At 38.0% G+C, this 21,735-nt stretch overlaps 1 protein-coding gene across 1 annotated transcript in view; it reads left to right on the top strand.

Moving 5' to 3' along the window:
- The first annotated feature begins 241 nt into the window (after positions 1-241).
- Positions 242-21,735, top strand: part of LOC108993471 (THO complex subunit 1) — a 30,846-nt gene continuing 9,352 nt past the window's right edge. The window contains exons 1-14 of the mRNA XM_018968402.2: positions 242-472; positions 716-822; positions 1,401-1,484; positions 1,945-2,019; positions 13,149-13,239; positions 13,569-13,714; positions 13,827-13,898; positions 14,591-14,663; positions 14,761-14,826; positions 14,945-14,991; positions 21,111-21,182; positions 21,276-21,401; positions 21,526-21,591; positions 21,689-21,730. Of these exons, the coding sequence (XP_018823947.1) occupies positions 820-822; positions 1,401-1,484; positions 1,945-2,019; positions 13,149-13,239; positions 13,569-13,714; positions 13,827-13,898; positions 14,591-14,663; positions 14,761-14,826; positions 14,945-14,991; positions 21,111-21,182; positions 21,276-21,401; positions 21,526-21,591; positions 21,689-21,730 (963 nt within the window). The 5' untranslated portion in view covers positions 242-472; positions 716-819. The remainder of the gene's footprint in view (positions 473-715; positions 823-1,400; positions 1,485-1,944; positions 2,020-13,148; positions 13,240-13,568; positions 13,715-13,826; positions 13,899-14,590; positions 14,664-14,760; positions 14,827-14,944; positions 14,992-21,110; positions 21,183-21,275; positions 21,402-21,525; positions 21,592-21,688; positions 21,731-21,735) is intronic.

The following is a 21,735-nucleotide window of genomic DNA, read 5'->3' as shown; positions in this document are numbered from 1 at the left end:
TATAATCCAAATGAACCCTAACTCTATTTTTGCATGTCATGTTTGTGGATTGGGTTTCGTTTGATTTCACAAATGATCTGATATCATCATTATAATTTTTTTAAAATTTTATATAAAATATAATAAATAATTAAATTTTTTTAATTTTAAAATAAAAATAATATTAAAAAATAATATTTTAATAATATTTTATATCATTTTTATCCAATTTCATTTGCGTAGCCTTGAGTGGTAAATGCACAAAATCGGTGCACAACGCATGGACTAGCTTGTAGAGTGGCAGTGTATGCACGGCAGAAATATCACTGAATTGAATATTTAATTCAATTTCTCTCGGCATTCCATTTTACCTGTATCTTTCGACTTTGAGCCACATAAAGCCCTACTCTTCTTTTACCTGTTGTTTCAAGTTTTTTTTTTTTGTTTTACCTGTCGGGGAAAGGGATTGGGAACAAGTTTGGAGTTCCGGCAGGTATACGTTATATGAAATTAATAATTTCTTTCTTCCTCCGTTTCTTTCTTTGAAACCAAACAGAATGTTGAAATTGATTCCCAATGTTTTGTTTAACTTATGAAGAGTTGCTTACCACTTTTTGAAACGAAGATTGTTAGGAGTTTCTTTTCTTCCTCTCGAAAATCTCTGCAACAACACGGAAAAGAAACTATTATTTTTTAACTTCTTCGTCTTATGTCATTTTTGCACCTGAAAATCTAGGTTTCAGAACTCATTGGTTGGGTTCCGAATTGGAGCATCGATTGCTTATTGTTGGTTTGAGAGTTGTTGGTTCTCTGCCGAGGCTTCTTGGTTGAATCTGCAGCATGGTAAGCCTTCTTGGTTGGTTATTTTACCTGTTAGTAATGGTTAGTAGCTTAAAATCTTCGACCAAGTGACCCCCTGATGAGATTGAATATACGAAGAATATTTTTTGCTGCGTATTCATCCTAGTTTTATCCCTCTTCGTTTAAAAACAAGTGTAGATGGCCGAGCTACGAAGTTTGGACCTAGCTGTCGTACTGGGTTGTTTAGGCGTGCTCCTTTTTTTTTTGGAATTTAACTTACACTCCTATGAGATTTGGACCCACCACTGACCACCTCCAGTTTAAGGAAGTGGAAGTGCCATTTGGACTACAGCCCATTTTTTAAGTGAAAAAATATTTTTAGCTCTTGAAGTTGCCAACTCTATATATAATCGGAAGATGAAAATATAATCGATATGTTTATTTTTTGTTCTGCTTATTGTCCATGGCAAAACGATGAGGTCCCAGGTGAACTATCGTAATTACTATTTCACCTTTTTTTGTTATTATTATTGTTGTTTTTTTTTCCTCTTATTAATCCTGGTTTATGTATCAATGCATTATTATTTTGTTTTTTTTTTTTTTTTTTTTGTTATTCTTAGGAAGTGTTCAAGAGGGCCATCCTACAGCCTGGGCCACCTGAAAGTTTTGCACTACAAACAGTTCAGGAAGTTGTAAAACCTCAAGTAAGAAAAATAGAATTCTTTTACAGGAGCTAAGTTTCTATATGCGGGTATGCTTATTTGAACAAAAATACAATATGAGTATTTTTCTCTTCAATTGTAAGCTCACATAGGAGCCCTAACTCAGTTTATTTGAGTACTTGGAGTTGTGAAAAAGATGGTGTATGCAAACCTTCTTGCAAGCCTTACTTTCTCCCAAAAAGAGGGAAAAAAGACAAGAATTTGGAACCTTTAGAAGTTTTTGGTTTTTGTTATGTCTCCTAGTTTTAAACTGGGGTCAAAGCTTGATCCTTAATGGGAGTTCTGATAGGCTATTTTCTGGACAAGTTAAATTTTAACTAGTGTTCCTCAGTGGTTTATATGATGTGACAGGCTGCCAAACAAACCTATTGGTGGTTTGCATGCTTGTATTGTTAAGAGTTTTCTTTTTCAGTCTTCATGGGTGATTTTTTTTTCTTGACAGAAACAAACAAAACTAGCCCAGGATGAGAATCAATTGTTGGAAAATATTCTTCGGACCCTGCTTCAGGAACTGGTGGTATGTTATACTCTCTGGTACTTGTTTGTTCAGTAAGTTTAATTGTTTAATAGTTTATGTGGGTATACTCTTGGACTGCAGTTGTTCATATCTTTTGTGTATGAACAAAGAAGGGATGACTTAGTTATTTTTGTAAATCATCATCTTCTTTACTCCATGATACAGACCGCAGAAATATTTGATGTGTTTTGTACCTGTTTTTCCTGAAAAAAATATGTACTTCCTTTTTTCTTAAATATTAAAAAACATCACATGTGTTTGATATAATCTCTATATCCTGAATATACTTGAACACATTCAGTTTAGTTCCAGCCACACCATTTGGTCCTGCTTTTAGATATTTTGTTTGGAGGGCAGGGAAATCCATAATTTACAGTGAACATTTTAAATTTGTCGGCAATAAATGACATAGCCACTTCATTATGTCTTCTGTTGTCATTTTGGTCCTATGATTTATCCGTTTGTGTATTGTCAACAATAATTTACATAGCCACTTCATTATGTCCTCTATTGTCAATCATGTAAATTGGGGCTTCTTACTTTATTTGCCGAATGTATGTGGAATTGGGATAAAATGTGTGTCTGGATTTAACAATGCATTTCTTTAAGTTTGGTTCTCAATATTGCTGACCGGTACGCCCATGGGTGTCTCTATCAGTTTTTGAGGCATATGTCAAATGGACATTTTATTCCAGTTACTATTTGCTATTGTCATGGGGGTTGAGTAGAATGATGTTGGGTATGGAGCGCATGGATTTCTTATCTGGTTTTACAGTGGGCTCTAGACATGGAACCAGATCCAGTATCCCTCATTTACTCTTTGCTGATAAGACACTATATATTTTGCAAGGCCAATCTCGATCATCTATTCTATTTGCAGTGCTTACTTATATGTTTTAAAGTATTACCTGATCTGAAGGTAAATTTGGCAAAGTCGGAATTGGTCCTGTGGGTGAAGTTGAGAACGTGACTAGCTTAGCGGATGTTTTGGGGTGTAGGATCTCTTCACTTCCCATGACATATCTTGCCCTTCCCTTGGGAGCTCCCTTAAATAACAAAGCTATATGAGATGACATTATTGAAAAGATGGAACGTTAGCTAACTGGATTGAAGCTGATTTATTTATCAAGGGTGGAAGGATTACATTGACTAAAAGCACACTTTCCAACTCGCCCACTTATTATGTCTCTTTTCCCACTTCCTTTATGAGTTGCTAAACACTTGGAAAAATTATAGCTGGATCTTTTATGGCGAGGGATGGGGGAGGGGGGGCACCAAGTTCCATCTTGTGAAATGGGCTAAGTTGTATTTGCTGATTGAAGAAGGTAGGCTAGGGGTGAGAAATTTAATTCTCTTTAATTGGGCACTTTTGGGTAAATGACTTTGGCATGATGCCTATGAAAGGGAGAGCCAATGAAGGGTGTTAATCAACACAAATCATTGAAGCATGGGAGGAGGAGGTTTGTGCTCACATGAGATGAATGGGCCTTTTTGATCTGTTCCTCAGAAAACTCATTAGAAGAGGGTGAAGTGGGCTTCCCAGCTCACTAGATTTATGTTGGGTGACGAGTCAAAGATATGCTCTTGGAATGACGTGTGGACCTGTGGTGTGGTGATCAATCCTTGAGAAGTACATTTCCAATTTTATTTATAATTGCTTGTATGAAGGAAGCTTACGTGGCGGATCAGTGGATAACTATTATTCTAGCATGACTCTACTCAATGGGTGTCGTCATCTTCACTAGGGAGGCAATCAATTAGGAGGTTGATCTTTGTTCATCCTTATATGAATGGTTATATTCATGTAGGGTGGGATGAGATGGTGATGATAAAAAGGTTTGGATCTCCCATCTAGAAGGGGTGTGTTTGAAGTGAAGTCATACTTCAATGTTCTATGTAATCATGTTAGAACTCTTTTCCCTTGGAAGCTTATTTGGAGAATTAGGGCTCCCCCAATAGTGGCTTTCTTCATGTAAACAATGGCACTTGAGAGAATCCTCGCCCTGGACAACACAAGGAGATATGGCATGATAGTTAACCCAGTGTTGGCAAAAGTGTGCTTAAGCACAAAGCCAAAAGCGCCAATTTTGAGTGCTTCCCTTACCAAAAGCGAGGCGCATGTACAAAAGCCCACTTTGGTAATTTTATTTTGCATGCATTAAGACCAAAACACATGCTTTGGTAATTTTTTTGAAGAAGTATAAAAGATCAATTCAAGACCCATAAAACAAATATTCTTAAGTTAACATAGAAGCGTGCTTTTACGGTGCCGTCGGTGGTGGTGAATCAACCGCAAACACGTTTGTCATGTACAAAAGCCCACTTTGGTAATTTTATTTTGCATGCATTAAGACCAAAAATCATGCTTTGGTAATTTTTTTGAAGAATTATAAAAGATCAATTCAAGACCCATAAAACAAATATTCTTAAGTTAACATAGAAGCGTGCTTTTACGGTGCCGTTGGTGGTGGTGAATCAACTGCAAACACGTTTGTACATGGAGGTCCTTCACCAGTGCACTCCCAAGAACAAAATAAGGGAGGACGATATGACGTGTTGGCTACCTAGGGACGAGCTACTGCAAGCCATGGAAACGCATATGGTCCTGGAAAGGCTCTTCGTGCAGTAGTACAACAGGTGCTCAGTGTCAAGATGCTGGTAGCAGGCGTGCTGTCAGCTTGACAGAAGATGGCGTGCATGGTACTTTGCTGGACATGAAAAAGCAATTGGTGGCAATGCAGGAGTGGAGGGATAGACTAATACAGTGCGTTGAGGAGAAACAAGAGTTGGGCTTGGGCTATTTGGAACGTGGACCTGGCAAGATATCAGGCTTTAATGTGGCAGATGGGTCGTTATATACGAACCAGAGGTATAACTATCCTGGGTCGATCCAATGGGCTTCAATCCGAGGGCCAAGACAAAGGGAAGTCTAAGGTAGGTCTAGGCTGATCCAATGGGCTTCAGCTTGTGGGCCAAGACAAAGGAAAGATGAATGCTGGCCCCGATAGACTCGTATGGAAGATCCGTGAAGGCAGCAATGTGGGGAACTTTGTCGGAGGTGGTGCCAATAGACTCGCGATAGGCCGAGGAATTGTCGATGGCGATCGAGATGGAGGACACGATAGTGGTGGAGTCAACGACACTGACAGTAATAGAACCAGACATGGGTCACCACCATTCCTCACTATCGGATTGTTAGTTTTCCAGCACAGTATGGACAAAAACGGACGATGGGTAGCAGAGATAACGAGGATTCGAGTTTCCGGTTGTATCCTTTTCGGTGAAGGTTCTTCAAACAGTGGCTATCGATCATGAGTCGTGTACTGAGGTTCGGGGTGATGAGGATGTTAGTGAAGGATTCTTATGGATGCTAGTTCCTTTGAATGATATTCTTGAGTGGGAGTGTAGGTCTGTTTTTGCTGAGGAGGAGACAAGGGCGCTGATGGAGTCGCAGTGGGCAACCAGGGAAGGGATTGAGATGGATAGGGAGCCTATACCTCTGAATTCTCTGCCATCGTGTCAATTTACTGCCTCTGACTTGGTTATACATAAGGTGAAGGAAATCCAACATTGTGTTGGGATTGAGTGTGACGGTTTTGAGGAACAATTCATGACTTGCTAATTGTAACACCCCTTCCCGTAGGTACGGATTGTTACGTACATTTGTAGTGTAACGCTTGATAAAGAGATTCGACACCATAGGGGCAGGCGCATTGGTATTAATAAATTTTTACTTATAAAAAAAAAAAAAAAAAAGAGATTCGACACCATAAAAATATACCTCATTTATTGAACCATCAACTAACTTAGTATAATAGAGTTTCATAATATAAAAGCTACAACATACAAATAACATAAACTAGTTCTATGTATCAAAATCATTTATTCAACTGCCTAATCATAACTAGATCCATGTGGCACTGACACTTACTCAAGGTATAAGTCTTTGGAAGAATAATCTACTCTTGGCATTCCCACACTGTATCCACAAAATCATCATCTTGGACATTAAAACATAAAATAGAGAAACAACCAAATGAGTCGAAGACTCAGTAATAGCACATCATACTGTAAACTTAATTTAGCTTAACATTAGGCTTAATTTTGAAAATTTACATACATCGTCACACATATACATAATATATAGATCATTCATTAGTAGCATAAGCAGAATCAAACATAATTATGGCAATACATGAAAAATGGATGCATGAATGACTGACTCCATGCATTTCCTACCATTTGTACATAATTTATTCATCTTGTCTTTCACTTATTTAGTGGCAATCATAACATGTGTACATTGGTCGAATTGTTGTTGACCATATACAACATTTCATAACATATGGTGAACCACACTTGGTTCGTGACACCGTATAATGTATCATAACATGTAGTGAACCACGCTTGGGTTCGTGTTATCATAACATATGGTGAACCACGCTTGGGTTTGTGGCACCACAGAACATATCATAACATGTGGTGAAACACGCTTGGGTCCATGTCACCTCAAAACATCATAGCTTACATGTGGTGGACCAAGCTTAAGTTCGTGGCTTGCACCCACCCATAACATAATGCCATTCTTAAAGCTTGCTTGTCATTCATGTGTCTTCTTACTAACTTTCGTAATGCATGTGAACATGTTGACTTCTTGAATTTACATGGCATGACATACTCTTGTGCATGACATAACATTAAACATAGCCTATTAACATGAGCCTTATGCAACATGGCATAGCATAGACATGGCATAACATAATCTAAACATTACATTACTGATAAAAAAAAAAAATCTAAACATTACATGGCATACATGTGATTTTCATGACAATTCATATCAGCATGGCATACATAGTCTCATTCATAAGCATATCATTGTAATTCATCAAGGTTCATGAAAAGGGGCTAGAATTGGTTCATAGCGTAGCATAGGTAAACATCACATTTTTCATGCAAAAACAGAATATTTACAGCACACTTAAAGTTATGATCATGTTACTTACCTCTTAGTGTTGCTTCCGCAATCTCACTTCGTCGTTCGTTACCTATATGAAGCACTAATCGTCACTACATTTCTAGAAAACGTGTCGTAGCATTTGACTTAATTAATCACATGCTAGGAAAATTAATCTAGTAATATTTGGTTATATACTAAAATTAATAACTACTAATATCATATAATCATCTAAACGCTAATATCATATTTGATCTTTGATCTTTCAAATATACGTAGTTGTGTTGATTACTTATCAAAAAAAAATATACGTAGTTGTGTAATTTAGGCTTTATACAAGTCTATTAGACAAGCCGTGGAAATCTCATTATATAACAGAGGTTTAATCACGTTCAAAATGTTTAAGAAAATAAAATCTGAACTGTTATAATATACTGCTGTAAATTGGTAAAAAGATTAATACTTAATAACATAATTTAACTCCCAAGTATTTTCTGAAAAATGAGGTTTTTGGACTGGTATTTGCCCAAGTAAAACCAAGCCCATGTAAAACAACATACAAGGGTGTTTCTGAAAAATACAACCAGGCCCAACCAGTTTAACAACACAAGTCCAGGCCCAACAGATGGCGTCCTCTAGATGATTCTGGCGAGGAGAGTGTCTCAGTTTGTGTGAGGAAGACTACGGTGGCTTTTTTGTATAGGAGGGAATTTGGTTTAACTATGCGATGGGGTTCTGGCCGCAAGAATATTGTGGGTTTGTTGAAGGAAAATTGTGGGGAACGGAGAGTATGAGTATATATGGGAGGGTTTTGGTGCATGAATTAGTTACCAATTAGGAAACTATTCAGACTTGGAAATCAAATAGAGGGATATATGGGTGTGCAGAGTGGAAGAATCCCACTCATATAAAATCACCATCTCAAAACAGATCTTATAAAAATTACTAAAAATACTACTACTAATAATAATAATAAATAATAATTCTAAACCCTAATTTAGGACCCGTAATTTACATAATTGCCATTGAAGTAGGACACGCTCAGCTCAAGAAATCTGGTTCCAAAAAACAGAGGGAGCTCAAGAGATTAACTTGGTCTATCAACTATGAGGGTAGTTCAAGCAGAGAAAGATCCAAAGGAAGGGGATCGACATTTTCTTTATGAAGCCCTAGATTGTATCTTGGAATGTTCGAGGGCTTAATGAGGCTAATAAGAGTTTTTGGATAAAAAATTTGCTCCGTGAGTATAAGGCGGACATCGTGTACTTGCAGGAAACTAAGATGGAATGTTAGGAGCTTAGGATTGGTTGGAGGAAATTGGGACTTGAGTAAGTAATTCTTGTGTTTGGGTAAAACGATTGAAAGATTGCCATTTGAAGGAATAAATGAGACGCTGCGTTTAGTGGTTATCGAAGCTGTTCATTTAGGGCCAATGCTATGCGTTTTATGCCAGCCATTCAGTTTACAATAGTCTGTTATTTTATTATGTTTGTCTACAGTCATTTTAGCTTTTGCACTTTCTGGTGGGTGGTTACTTCGAGTGCGCTGAGTGAATTATAAAAGGGGAAGGATGGTATGGGGGAGGATCATTCTGGATAATTTTTTAAGGTTCCATTATCATTCATGGAGGTTTTGGGTACCTTGAATACCCTTTGTACAATCTTAGACGTATGAATCTTGTGAGTATAATTTCTATCACCTTTTCTTCTAGTCAATTTCTGCACTGTGTAATAGATTAGTAAGGGGGTTCATTATTTCAAGAAGTACCGCTCGAAGCTTGTGGAGCTGTTGATATGTTGATTGGGTTAATCTTGCATCGGTTGGGGCCTCAGGTGGAGTAGTTATGTGGGATAGAATGGTGGTGGATAAACTTTTGCTGGAATTTATGGGCCGACATTGGACAACAGTAGAAACATTTTATGGGAGGAGATAGCTGGGTTACATAGCTGGTGGGACTTACCATGGTGTATAGGTGGAGATTTTAATGTTATAAGATTCCCAAGTGAAAGATTGGGAGAAAGTAGGTTGCAGCCAGCAATGATGAATTTCTCGAAGTGTATTTTCGACTTGGGGTTGGTGGACATTGCTCTTATGGGTGGAGCATACATGTGGTCTAATAACCAAAAGTGGTCTAGATTGGACAGATCTTAGGCTGTGTTTGGGTAGTGGAGTATTCAATATTTTATCATTACTTTTTACCTATTTTTTTCTACTTTTTACTTTTATTCACTTCTATTCAATATTTTATCATTACGTTTTCACCACTTTTTCACTACTATTCACAGATTATCTAATATTACCTCATTACCCAAATGTACCCTTAGTCTCCTCGGAGTGGGAAACTCATTATTCGGGTTTATGTCAAAAAAGACTACCTTGACTCTGTTCTGATAATTTTCCTATCTTGTTGGATTGTGGTCTTTAGGGAGGACAGAGATACTTTAAACTCAAGAATGTGGCAAAAAACAGAAGGTTTTGTGGAATGAGTCAGGCAATGATGGTCCTCCTATCAGATCCATGGCTAGTTTTAGAACTAGAGAAGGCTACCTTATTGGAGGAGATCTCACGGCGGCAAAAATCCCGAGCATTGTGGTTGAAGGGAGATCGAAGCACGAACTTTTTCCATAGAGTGGCTAACTCCCATAGGAGAACTAATACCGTTGAGATTCTGAACATAGATGGAGTTGTTTGCATGAAGGTTTCTGTGATTCAACATGTCGTTGGTTTTTTCGAACAATTGCTTACCGAGCAAGTTGGGTGGAGGCCAAAGCTTGATTGGCTAGCCTTTGAGACCATTGAGCAGCAGAATGTCTCTTGGTTGGAGAGGCCTTTCAAGGAGACAAAACACTTGGTCTAGATGGATTTTCTATGGGTTTCTTCCAATCATGTTGGGATGTGGTGAAAGAGGACTTAATGAAGGTGTTCCATGAATATTTTTCGGTTGGAAAATTTGAAAAAAGTCTTAATGCCACTTTTATTGCACTTATTCTCAAGAAGATTGGGGCATCGGAGGTGAAGGATTATCGGCCGCATTCATACGAGGAAGAAAAATATTGGAATCAGTACTCAACACTAATGAATGCCTAGATAGTTGATTAAGGGGAGGTTTGGATAATGAGTTGAGTTGAGTTGAGATTAGATGATAGATAAGAGTAGAAAGTTGAATAAAATATTGTTAGAATATAATTTTTTAATATTACTTTTGTTTTGAAATTTGAAAAAGTTGAATTGTTTATTATATTTTGTTCGAAAGTTTGGAAAAGTTGTAATAATTAGATTAGATGAGATGGTTTTTGAATCCAAATAAAGCCTAAAATCTAGCAATTTGGGTATCTTATGCAAGTTGGATATGGAGAAGGCCTACGATCACGTTAGTTGGGACTTCCTACTATACTTGCTTGGGAGGTATGGATTTGGGGAGAGGTGGTGCTCTTGGAGAGGTGGTGCTTGGGGAGGTGTGTACTTCCTACTATACTTGCTTTTGGTGAACAACAGCCAGTTGAAGGCGCTTAGTAGAATTATCTTTGCTATGGTTAACAATGGCCTTTTGGCTGGATTTTCGGTTGGTGACATCAATCGGGGTACTCTTAACATTTCTCACTTGTTGTTGATAGATGATACTTTGATATTTTGTGAGGCAAAAAAAAAAAAAAAAAAACTAGATTCTGGCATTAAGGACACTTCTAATTTGCTTTGAGGTTGTATCCGGTTTGAAAGTAAACTTATCTAAGTCAGAGTTGGTCCTAGTTGGTAACATTCACAATATCCGGCTATTGGCTAACACTCTTGGATGTAGGGTCTTCTCTTTTCCTATGACTTACCTTGGCCTTCCTTTGGGGGCCGCCTCCAAGGCTAAATCCATTTGGGATGCAGTAATTGAAAAGATTAAATGTAGATTGGTAGGTTGGAAGAGATTGTATTTGTCGAAAGGTGGTAGGATTACACTAATAAAAACCACTCTGTCCAATTTACCAACCTATTTCCAGTGAGTGTGGCGATCTGAATCAAGAAACTTCTTGGGGGGGGAGGGGAGGGGGGGATGGAGCACTAGGGAGGTACATGAGGTTTATGGAGTGGGAGTATGAAAGCACATTAGACGAGGGTGGGGGTGTTTGCCTCTCGCCATACTAGAATAGTAATGGGAGATGGCTCAAGAATAAAATTCTGGCATGACTTATGGTATGGAGATAGTGCCCTTAAGGACTCATTCCCTACTGTGTTCAGGATTGCACGTGAGAAAGAAGCATCAATAGCGGACCTCATGGAGATGTCTAGTGACTTAGTTTGGACTATGTGAGTTTCACTAGGGCGGCCCAAGATTGGGAAGTTAGCAGCTTTGCAGATTTTTTCAGACTTTTGTACTCCATGAGATCGAGTACTCAAGGAATTGACACTTTGTGGTGGGTACCTGCTTGAAAAGGTATATTCTCAGTTCGCTCTTTCTATAAGTCCCGCACACAACCGTAGAACAATCACTTTCCATGGAGAAGGATTTGGAGAAATAAGGGGCCTCCCAGGGTGGCATTTTTTGCATAGATAGCTTCTATGGGAATGGTTCTGACGATGGATAATTTACGAAAACGTAGGGTGATTGTAGTGGACTGGTGCTGTATGTGCAAAAAAGTGGTGAGACTGTGGACCATCTTCTACCACGTTGCAAGGTTGCTAGAGCGTTATGGGAAGATGTCTTCAGAAGGTTAGAGCTAGCCTTGGTTATGTCTGCTACGGTAGTCGAGCTTTTGCATGTTGGACGAACTTGGGCAGTATTCTACAAATCACAGCTGTATGGACGATGATTCCTATTTGTATTTTTTGGTGCCTATGGCAGAAATGAAATGATCGGACGTTTGAAGACAATGAGCGTTGGAGGAGATTAGATTACTTATTGTTAGAAGTTTGTTTCTATGGGCCAAACCTGTAGATTTCAATGGCCTCGATTTCATGATTTTCTTATTTCCATTTCTTCTTCCTAAAGAGGTATTACCTATTTTATACCCCCTTGTATACTTGGGCTATGCCTATTCTTATTAATACAATTGTTTACTTATAAAAACAATATATATATTACCAAGCTTATTTTAACATAGAAGTCAAAACCTACAATTCTTGAGCTCGTTTGATCATGGGCTTTTTGGTAGCTTTAATTCAACCATGGACATTAATTTGACCATGGCTATCAAAAATCATAAATGTGTATATTTAGTAAATAGGAGAGAACTATATGAAATGCCATGTTTAAATTTTACGTAACTAGTTGAATACTTAATTGCCATCTTGCTTTTTAAACCTTTTATTATTGTATTTTTAGATTTTTCTTATTATTATTCATCATTTTAAAAAAATGCATGCTTTACATCAGTTAGGAATGCGCTTGCACTTTGTATTTTTCACCTAGACTCTAAATAGCATTTGCACTTGCATTGTGAGACTGCATGCGTCCTATGGAGCATGATATTTGATCTCTTTGGTATCAATTGAGTGATGCCTTCCCAGGTAGTGAGCTATTATCATGTTGGAAAGGGCAGTTTAGCCTCCAACAGTGTATTTCTCCATGTAAGATGGTTCTGTTGCGTGTACGTACTATGTGTCTATGTAGGGAAAGAAACAAGTGTAATTTTGGACTGTGAAAGATCGGTATCAGAGTTGAGGGCCCATTGGGTTGCTTCCTTTTGGATTTCTAGTTTCAGACTTCATAGCACTTTTCCCTTTTGTTTGTTGAGTGGATCCATGTATATTTCCTGTGTAACGGGATAATGCCCCTGTCATCATTAATAAGATTATCTTATCAAAAATTTATTTCCTCTATCATCTTAAGAAAATAAACTCAGTGGTAGATCTGCTTATATTGATTATTCTAGTTCTATGGTCTAATCTTTGATGTATTCCTTTTAGCTTCCTTTTGCATTTTCTCCTGTTCTTCTTTCTTTCCTTGTAAAATTTGATTATGATCCGTTGCTTGCTGTTACTCGTTCAGAGGTTAGATGCATTTCATCACTGTAGGAAGTACTGTTGAGGATTTTTCTTCACCCTTATTTAACACAGAAAAGTCCACAGAACAAAGACAATATACTTTTCTTCATCAGCTGGACAAGTATTAGATTTTAGACATATGGGAGTTCTATTAGTCGCTAGATTTCATCACTGAATAAAATTTGGCTCGTATTTGCTACAGTCATCTGCGGTACAATCAGGGGAGCAAATAATGCAGTATGGGCAATCAATTGATGATGGGGAAACTCAGGGTCATATTCCTCGTCTTCTCGGTCTGTACAGTTTTCTTCCTGCTATACATGAGGTGTTCTGTAATCTGTTTCTGATTGTCTGTGCTTAGATTGTTTAGAAATTAATTTCTTTTCTGGTAGGGGATAAAAATGTAGAAAATAACACAAATCCAGTTTATAACACCATCTTAGGAAGCAAATTTACTTGCTGATGACATATAAGCTTACGATGATGCAAGTTAGGGTTTATCCAAAAGTCCACAATTTAAATTTAGTTATAGTTTTATTGCTATTTTTCTTAAAAAATATTTAGTAATCAGTTTTTCTTTGTAAAATTTAATTCTTGACTCTCTACCATTTTTTCCTGTCAGACATTGTGCTGTATCTTTGTGAGAGAGAACATGTTGAAGGTGGCATGATATTTCAACTGTTGGAAGACTTGACAGAAATGTCTACAATGAGAAACTGTAAAGATATTTTTGGTTACATAGAGAGCAAGCAAGATATTTTAGGGAAGGTAACCACTTTTTCTTTAATGGATTTGTTTATTTAGTTTTCTGTCTTGTGATCATTGTAATCCTTATTTTTACTTACATTTATATCATAAAATTTGGCTGCAATACAAACAGCAAGAGCTTTTTGCTCGCGGGAAACTTGTAATGTTGAGAACGTGCAATCAACTTCTTCGTCGTCTATCAAAGGTTGTAAGAAACCCATAATCATTGCTGTTTGCTATGTTTTTGCATTATTTGTCTTACTTTTTCCTCTTTCCCATTTAACATTGTGGTTTCGGTTATATTGGAAGTGGGTAGTGCATTTGCTTATCTAAGTTACATCTTAAGCTTGATTTTGAAATGAATTTATTTTATTATTGATACGCATGCACTAACATCATGAATGTAAAAAAGAACATTTCTACTGCATCCTTTTTTTGGAAGGAAGGTTCTGCCCAACTATGCTTGTTCATACTTTTGCTGAATGGGAAGTTAGAACTCAACATTTTAGCATTAGGCAATTAAGGGTAGGTTTGGGGGGTGAGATGAGAATTTTGTGTTTTGTTTTAGTGTTTAAAATATTATGTTTTGGTATTATTATTGTATTAGGATTTTAAAAAGTTGAATTGGGATTTGAAAAAGTTGAATTGTTTATTATATTTTGTATGGGGATTTGAAAAATGTGTAACGATGAGATGAGATGAGATGAGAATTTTGTCTCATCCCACCCCCCAAACCTGCCTAAGTATTTGCTTTGGAGTTCTTTCTGGCCTTAGGTTTGAGCCGTGGGTTGGCAAAAAGTGACCAACCCTAACTAACCAGTTTTGGTAAGTTTCTGAGTGTCTGACCTCATGTCCATATTAACAAAGAACTTCAATAGTGATTGTTTAAATTTGTAGGCAAATGATGTGGTGTTCTGTGGGCGAATTCTCATGTTTTTGGCACATTTTTTTCCATTATCTGAACGCTCAGGTACTTACTCTTAGTCAACCTTGACTTTTCACCTTTATTTTTTTTGCTCTTTTTTTGTCCTTATGTTACTTTGTTGATTTCATTTAATTTCTTTCAGCTGTGAATATAAAAGGAGTTTTTAACTCATCAAATGAAACAAAGTATGAGAAAGACCCTCCTGATGGTACTTCCTTTCCAAACATCATTTTGGCTTCCTTCAATGTCAATCTATTCCTGTTTTTATTTACTGTGTACAAGTTTCTTTATGAGCGAATACACCAATCAATTTCCTGTTTTTCCAGGAATATCTATTGATTTCAACTTTTATAAGACCTTTTGGAGTTTACAGGTAAATTCTCCTCACTTGGAAGCATGGCTAGCCACTCCCATGTATATTGCTGTTGTGCTTTTGAGAGGTCTTTATCGCCAGCACATATAAAACAACACCATCACTACTCTTCTGTGGTAACAAATCAGACTTTTGTTTCTTTAAAAAAAGAGGAAGAAACCCTGTAACTTTTATTAAAAGGCCTCACTTGTGGCTGGAGAAAATTGTGGGTACATTGCCTCCCTTGGTAGAACCAAAAAAATCCTGTACATTTTTTAAACTCATTTACAATGTATCTGAGGTGTCTCAGCTCTATCAACTACTAGAGCCCCTCTGCACCTGCCAAGGTGGTTCTTCACATTTATAGAATTCTTTAGATACTTCTCTTGCTCCTGTTTTCACCAAATATCCGCCACTTGATTCGATTCATGTCTAAAGGAAAAGATCGTGGACTGTCTATGAGAAGATATTTGCTCCCAAAGCTCTACAAGAACCATGGAACACAGCCTTTGCCACATAGCCAATCAGCTAATACTCGAGTTTTCAACTTCAATGTCGGCAAACCCATCTGCATGCAGTGTCAACCCATCCAACAAACCTTGCACTTCTGCCATAGAGTTAGTACCCTCCCCATAGGAATGAGAGAAGGCCAGCAAAAAACCATTCCATCTCATCTCTCACCACCCTCCCCCACCACATAACTGATTACCCAAGCTGGACCCATCGACATTCAATTTTTATTTACCATATATCGGTCTTGGCCACTTCAGAAGACTTACTCTTGGACGTCTCACTTCTATACGTGGTAGCCCTAGATGCTGGATCACAGAAATATCTGATGGAGAGATGGAATTTACTTTGCTCAACATGGTCATAATACTAGCTAACATTGACTTTACTCTAATTGACTACTCTACTACTATTCATTATTTTATTATTACTTTTCATCTACTATTCACTACTATTAAATATTCTATCATTACTTTTTCATTACTTCACTACTATTCACAGAATATCTGAGATCACCTCACTACCCAAACACAACCTACATCCTCATTCCCTTTTATCCCATTTGTCCTTGCTTTACATCTAACCTAGAGGCACTAGCATATAAGAGGGGAGGATTCCAAGCACATACTGAGTTGAGTTCAAATTGGCTTTGTGAAACCACTACATCATCCAATCCCTCCCCTCCTGCCTACAAGCCCGCCTGAGCCTGAGAAGTCCTTCAAAGAAGCGAACACCTTCAGAAAAGTCACCAGCACAATACATGGTCCTGTATCTGACCAGTTTTCATGCCAGAATGACAATTTTCCTTCTCTCATCAACCCTTCCGTATCCTTCACGATCGAGGGAATAAGAAATAGGCTAGGTCTTCACAGATTTGAGTCAAGTCTGGAAGAAGCTATTAAAGATGGATGAGAAACTCTAAGGTACTTGGCTGGAAAGTACTTTGCCCACAAAGAATGTCCATACATAAACTACCATGCCAGCTTTTGTGTAGGGCTTTTTTTAACTTCTCCCAAGTCTTAACCCCTAGGGGTTGGCTCAAGTGGTAAAGGCCTTGGGCTTGAGGGTATGCTCTCCTCAGGTCTAAGGTTCAAATCTCCTTGGATGCAAACAATCTCTAGAGACCATCGGACTAGGGGATTTTCTCTTTGAATTACCCAATGTGCACTTGTGGGAAACTCTTTGCCGAGGACCTGTGCACCCCCGGGATTAGTCGAGATGCTGTTCCTGGACACCCGGTGCCAATAAAAAAAAAATCTTCTCCCAAGTCTTGAATTCCCAATCTACTGGCTTACATACTAACCATTCAACCCACTTCCTTTTTTGTGTGCCTGCAGCATCCCCCCGGAAGAACGTATCAAATATTCTAGAAATAATCTTGCTTTACTTTCTATGGAACATGAAGCACCAACAAGAGATATGTAGGCATACTCGATAACACATTTTATCAAGACTAACTCCCCACCATTCTAGAGCAAACATGACTTCCACCCAGCTAGTTTGTTTCTTATCTTTGTCACTAATGGATCAAGCATGGAGGAAAGCAACTTCCCATTATGAATTGGAATACCCAAGTGCATGGTAGCTTAGCTTCCATAAAACCATAACCAACCTACCAATAGCTCTCCTAGTGGCCAATGCCTTTGAAGAGAAGAACATAGCAGACTCTGATTTATTCACAAGCTGCCCTGGGACCTTCTCATAATACCTCTGAACCTGAAACAATGATTTTAAGGATGATTTGGTGCCATTCACAAACACCACCAAATCATCTACATATAGCTGGTGAGACACCGAAGGACAGCCCCTATTCTCTTGAAATGTCCTTATACTTATGGAGTCAAAAGCTCTATGCAGCAACCTACTCTGAACTTCTTCCGGCAAAATAAACAGTTAGGGTGACAATGGGTCTCCTTGCCTAAGACCAACATGAAGACTTGAAAAGTGAGGGGTTGTTATACAGACCATTAACATTCATACAATTACCCCCCGTGCTCATGGTTGGTGATCTTGATGATCATCATTGCACCTGAAGCCTCAGTGAAACGTCATCATAAAGGAAATGGTCATTACTAGGCACACATCTATTGAATCATCCTGGTGTTGTCATCCAACCGTCATCCGTCAACCATCATCTGTCAATTCTCATCATCTGTCATCATACATGACATACAATCATCCAATTGTTTATCTTTTTCTTTTAATCATTGCCTCGTCTTTTCTTATCGTTCGGTTATTCATTTATCACAATAATACATTTAAATGACATGGCAAGCGGAAGCATTCATAAAATTTCTTTACAAACACATGCTTTTATATGGAGAGGTACATCAATGGGGCTATCAAGGAAATAGTCATTTACATCATATAATAATTCAATACAACATTTTACAGCAGGGAACATTCAATACAACAATTTACAGCACCGAACATTACAGTGATGCAAATACAAAAAAGAGACATGCTCATGATTACCTTTATAATAAATAAATAAAGACAATCTTTTGTACATGCGTGCATTCAAAGGTGCGATCGTAACTACTTACCATTTTGCTTCTTGTAATGATGAGCACATCAATAATAACTAGCCATACTTGTGTCAACATTCTAATCAAACATTTACTACCTAAATTGAAGAATGAGATTTCATCTAAAAGGAGCTACATATGACACCCAAGATAGATTTTCATCTTGTGACTTTTAATATCTATAGAACTTGAGTGGGCTCGTAAAATGCAACTGATCACAAAACTTGAGAGGGTTTCTTTATTGGAGGCGATATCTTGGAGACATAAATCGAGAGCCCTATGGTTAAAGGAGGGTGATAATGCACACAGTTCTTCCACCGGATGGCTAATTCACATAGGAGAAACAATGTCATTGAGACGTTGATAGTGAGTGGTGTGTGTGCCTACCTCAAACCTCCTTGAGATCTCGGATTGCATGGTTAACTTTTATGAGAAAATACTGTCGGAAGAATTCTCTAGGAGACCAAAGTTATATGGAGTTGTTTTTAATGCTCTTGATTCACAACAAGCAAGGGGGCTCAAGAGGCCTTTTGAAGAGGTGGAGATCCCAAAAGTGTTAAAAAGTATTGCGGGGGACAAAGCTCCATGCCTAAATGGTTTCTCAATGACCTTTTTTCAAACATGTTGGAAAGTGATCAAAGACGATTTCATGGGGTCCTACAAAAATGGCAAGTTTAAAAAAAGTCTCAATGCAACCTTCATTGCTCTCATTCCCAAAACATCGAGTGTGATTGAGATAAAAGATAATTGGCCTATTAGCTTGGTGAATGGGATGGCACACCAATGGGTTTTTTTAAAAGCTCCCAGGATCTGAGACAAGGTGATCCTCTATCCCCATTACTATTTGTTTTCATGATGGAAGCTTTTATTTAGATGATCTTAGGTGTCGTGGAGGGTGGATTACTATATGATTTCTCAGTTTGGGAGAGAAATATTGGTCATCTCAACATATCACACTTCTTATTTGCCGATGACACCCTAACCTTGAGGTCTCTCCTTTGTTTTGAAGCTGTCTCTAGATTGAAGGTGAGCCTTGCAAAGTTAGAGAAGTAGTTTTGGGGGTATATGTTCCTAATGTGGAGAGTATGGCTTCCATATTGGGATGCAAGATTTCTTCCTTACCAATGGAATATCTCGGCCTCCCCTTGGGTTCTCCATATTGGGATGCAAGATGAGAGGGTGCTCACGAAAGTTTATCTTGAAATATTCGGTATAGAAAGAATGCAAGAACCCTTTATTGCAGACCTTGTAGACCTATCCAATGGCGTTCTCTAGTGGAATATTAAATTTTCTAGATATGCGCAAGATTGGGAAGTTAATGCCTTCTCGGAGTTATACAAGCTTTTGTATTCCATTCGAATGATGAGGGAAGTTGAAGATAAGATTTCTTGGCGTCATACAAAGAAAGGGAAGTTCACCTCTCGCTCATTTTACTAGTCCCTTACCACGCATAACGCAAGTCCATTCCCGTGGAAGAGTATATGGAAGACTAAGGCTTCTCTAAAGACAATATTCTTTGTATGGATGGCTTCCCTTAGATAATTTAAGGAATGGCGAATCATTGTCATGGATTGGTGTTGTATGTGCAAAAAGAGTAGGGAGTCTGTTGACCATCTACTACTTCATTGTGAGATTGCCATGACCTTATTGAATGAAATCTTTACTAGGATGAAACTAGTTTGGGTGTTGCTGAGAAGAGTGATCGATCTTCTAGCTTCTTGGAGAGGCCCAGGTCAACTCACAGATTGTGGCAATCTAGAAGATGGTTATGATATGCCTATGGTGGTGCATTTGGAGAGAGAGGAATGGTAGAAGATCGTAAGCGGTCAATGGATGAGCTTAGAATCTTCTTTATTGCTCTATTCCATTGGAGTTTTGTAATAGATTTTAGTGGTAGGAACTTACATGAATTTCATGTATTACTAAATCATGAAGCATAGGTGATGCTCTTGTATATGTCCCGCGTACTTGGGTTATTGCCTATCCTTATTATCAATAAAAGTTTGTTTACTGAGAAGAAAAAAGATATTTACATCCCCTAAAATAATATATGTATATAAATTAGTTGCAAAAGATTTTTTTTCCTTTTAACATCCGTAAACCATATCCTCCATTAAGTTATCCTCCCGCAGTTGGAGTTAAAACCTAGTACCCGATATCAAAACAGATTAACTTCTCAAACTTAACATCAAAATAAAGCATTTGTGATACAATTACACAGTAAGCTTAGCAAGCTCAAAATGATTTCGGTGAAAGAGAGAGGTTTGTACCAAGAGCGCATGAATTGAGAGTGTCCTGCCCCAAGAGGAATTTGGCAAAGGCTTGAAGATGCGGCAGTGGTTCAACGGCTGAGCAAAGTCATCCCTTGCGAGCTTTAAAAGACCAACGGGAGGACACTTAAAGAACAAAAGCAGGCAAGAGAGGGTAGCCCATGTGGTTTCTGTTTAAGCTCTGAAAAGGGTAGCCCATGCGGTTTGATTGCCAAAACAGTAGCTCAGTGCAAGTGCAGATGAACAGCTGGGTGGCACAAAAGGGCAACGTTTGATGTGAAGGGAGTGGCTGGTGGTGGTTCTGTGCGTCATCAGATGGAGCTGGGTGACCATTGGCAGTATCGGGTGGCACTGAGTTGAGAGAGAGAGAGAGAGAGAGAGAGAGAGAGCCTTGACTTGCGAAGGAAGAATAGAGAGCTCACCTGCTTTTCGTGGTGGTGCAGTGATGTCTGAGGTGGAGTTGAATTGTGCTCAAACAATAATCTGGATGTTACAGAAAATTTGAGCACAATTCAACTTGCATGAGATGCAGTAAGGAAAATTTGTGCCAACATGATTATGTGAGCATGTGGCATTAGGAATATTTTTAACACTCTTCTTTACCCCTCGAAAATTTGTTTCTTTATGTCGGAGCTGTTATAATTTCATGCTTGTATGAGCATGTCAGAGCAGAATTTGCTCGTATGATTACCCTGATCTCAAAAACATGAGTGTGACATGGGGATTCAATACCTCTATTGAAAATTGTCTCAGTTAGACAGCTTAGATGGATGACATATGTGATGTTTTCATACTTTGGCTAAATTTTTCTGATGGATGTCTGGGCTTTCAGGAATATTTTTGCAACCCTGCTTCTTTAACTCCTGCTCCTGCAAAGTGGCAGAAATTCACATCCGGTTTAATGGTAAACCTTTCATCTCGAGATAGGTTTTATGATCTACTTGATCTTGATGTTTCATTATTTACCTCTTATTCTTTTGGATTTTGAGATGTATAGATTGTCTTGAATACATTCGAATCTCAACCATTAAGTGATGAAGAGGGGGACGCTAATAACTTGGAGGAAGAAGCAGCAAATTTCAGCATTAAATATCTTACAAGCACTAAACTGATGGGTTTAGAAGTAAGCAGTGTTTAGAAGCTCTGATACTGATTCATAAAAGAATTTATATTTCTTGACTTTTTAAGAATAGCTTCAGCCTTCATTTAAAATCAGTATATTTATATAAATATATTTTGGGCCGCAGTTGAAGGATTCAAGCTTTCGACGCCATATTCTGGTGCAGTGCCTCATATTGTTTGATTATCTGAGGGTAATGTTTATCTGAAGGTTTTAATTAAAATCCTTATATGTGCCTTCTGTTTTTCTGTATCTGTACAGTAGATTATGAAACTCTTATTTGCTTGTAGGCTCCAGGAAAGAACGAGAAAGATTTGCCATCTGAAAGCATGGTTAA

Source organism: Juglans regia, chromosome 16 (assembly GCF_001411555.2).
Source record: "Juglans regia cultivar Chandler chromosome 16, Walnut 2.0, whole genome shotgun sequence".
NCBI lineage: Eukaryota > Viridiplantae > Streptophyta > Magnoliopsida > Fagales > Juglandaceae > Juglans > Juglans regia.
The sequence above is the reverse complement of the archived record's forward strand: the minus strand, read 5'-3'. Positions and strand labels throughout refer to the sequence as shown.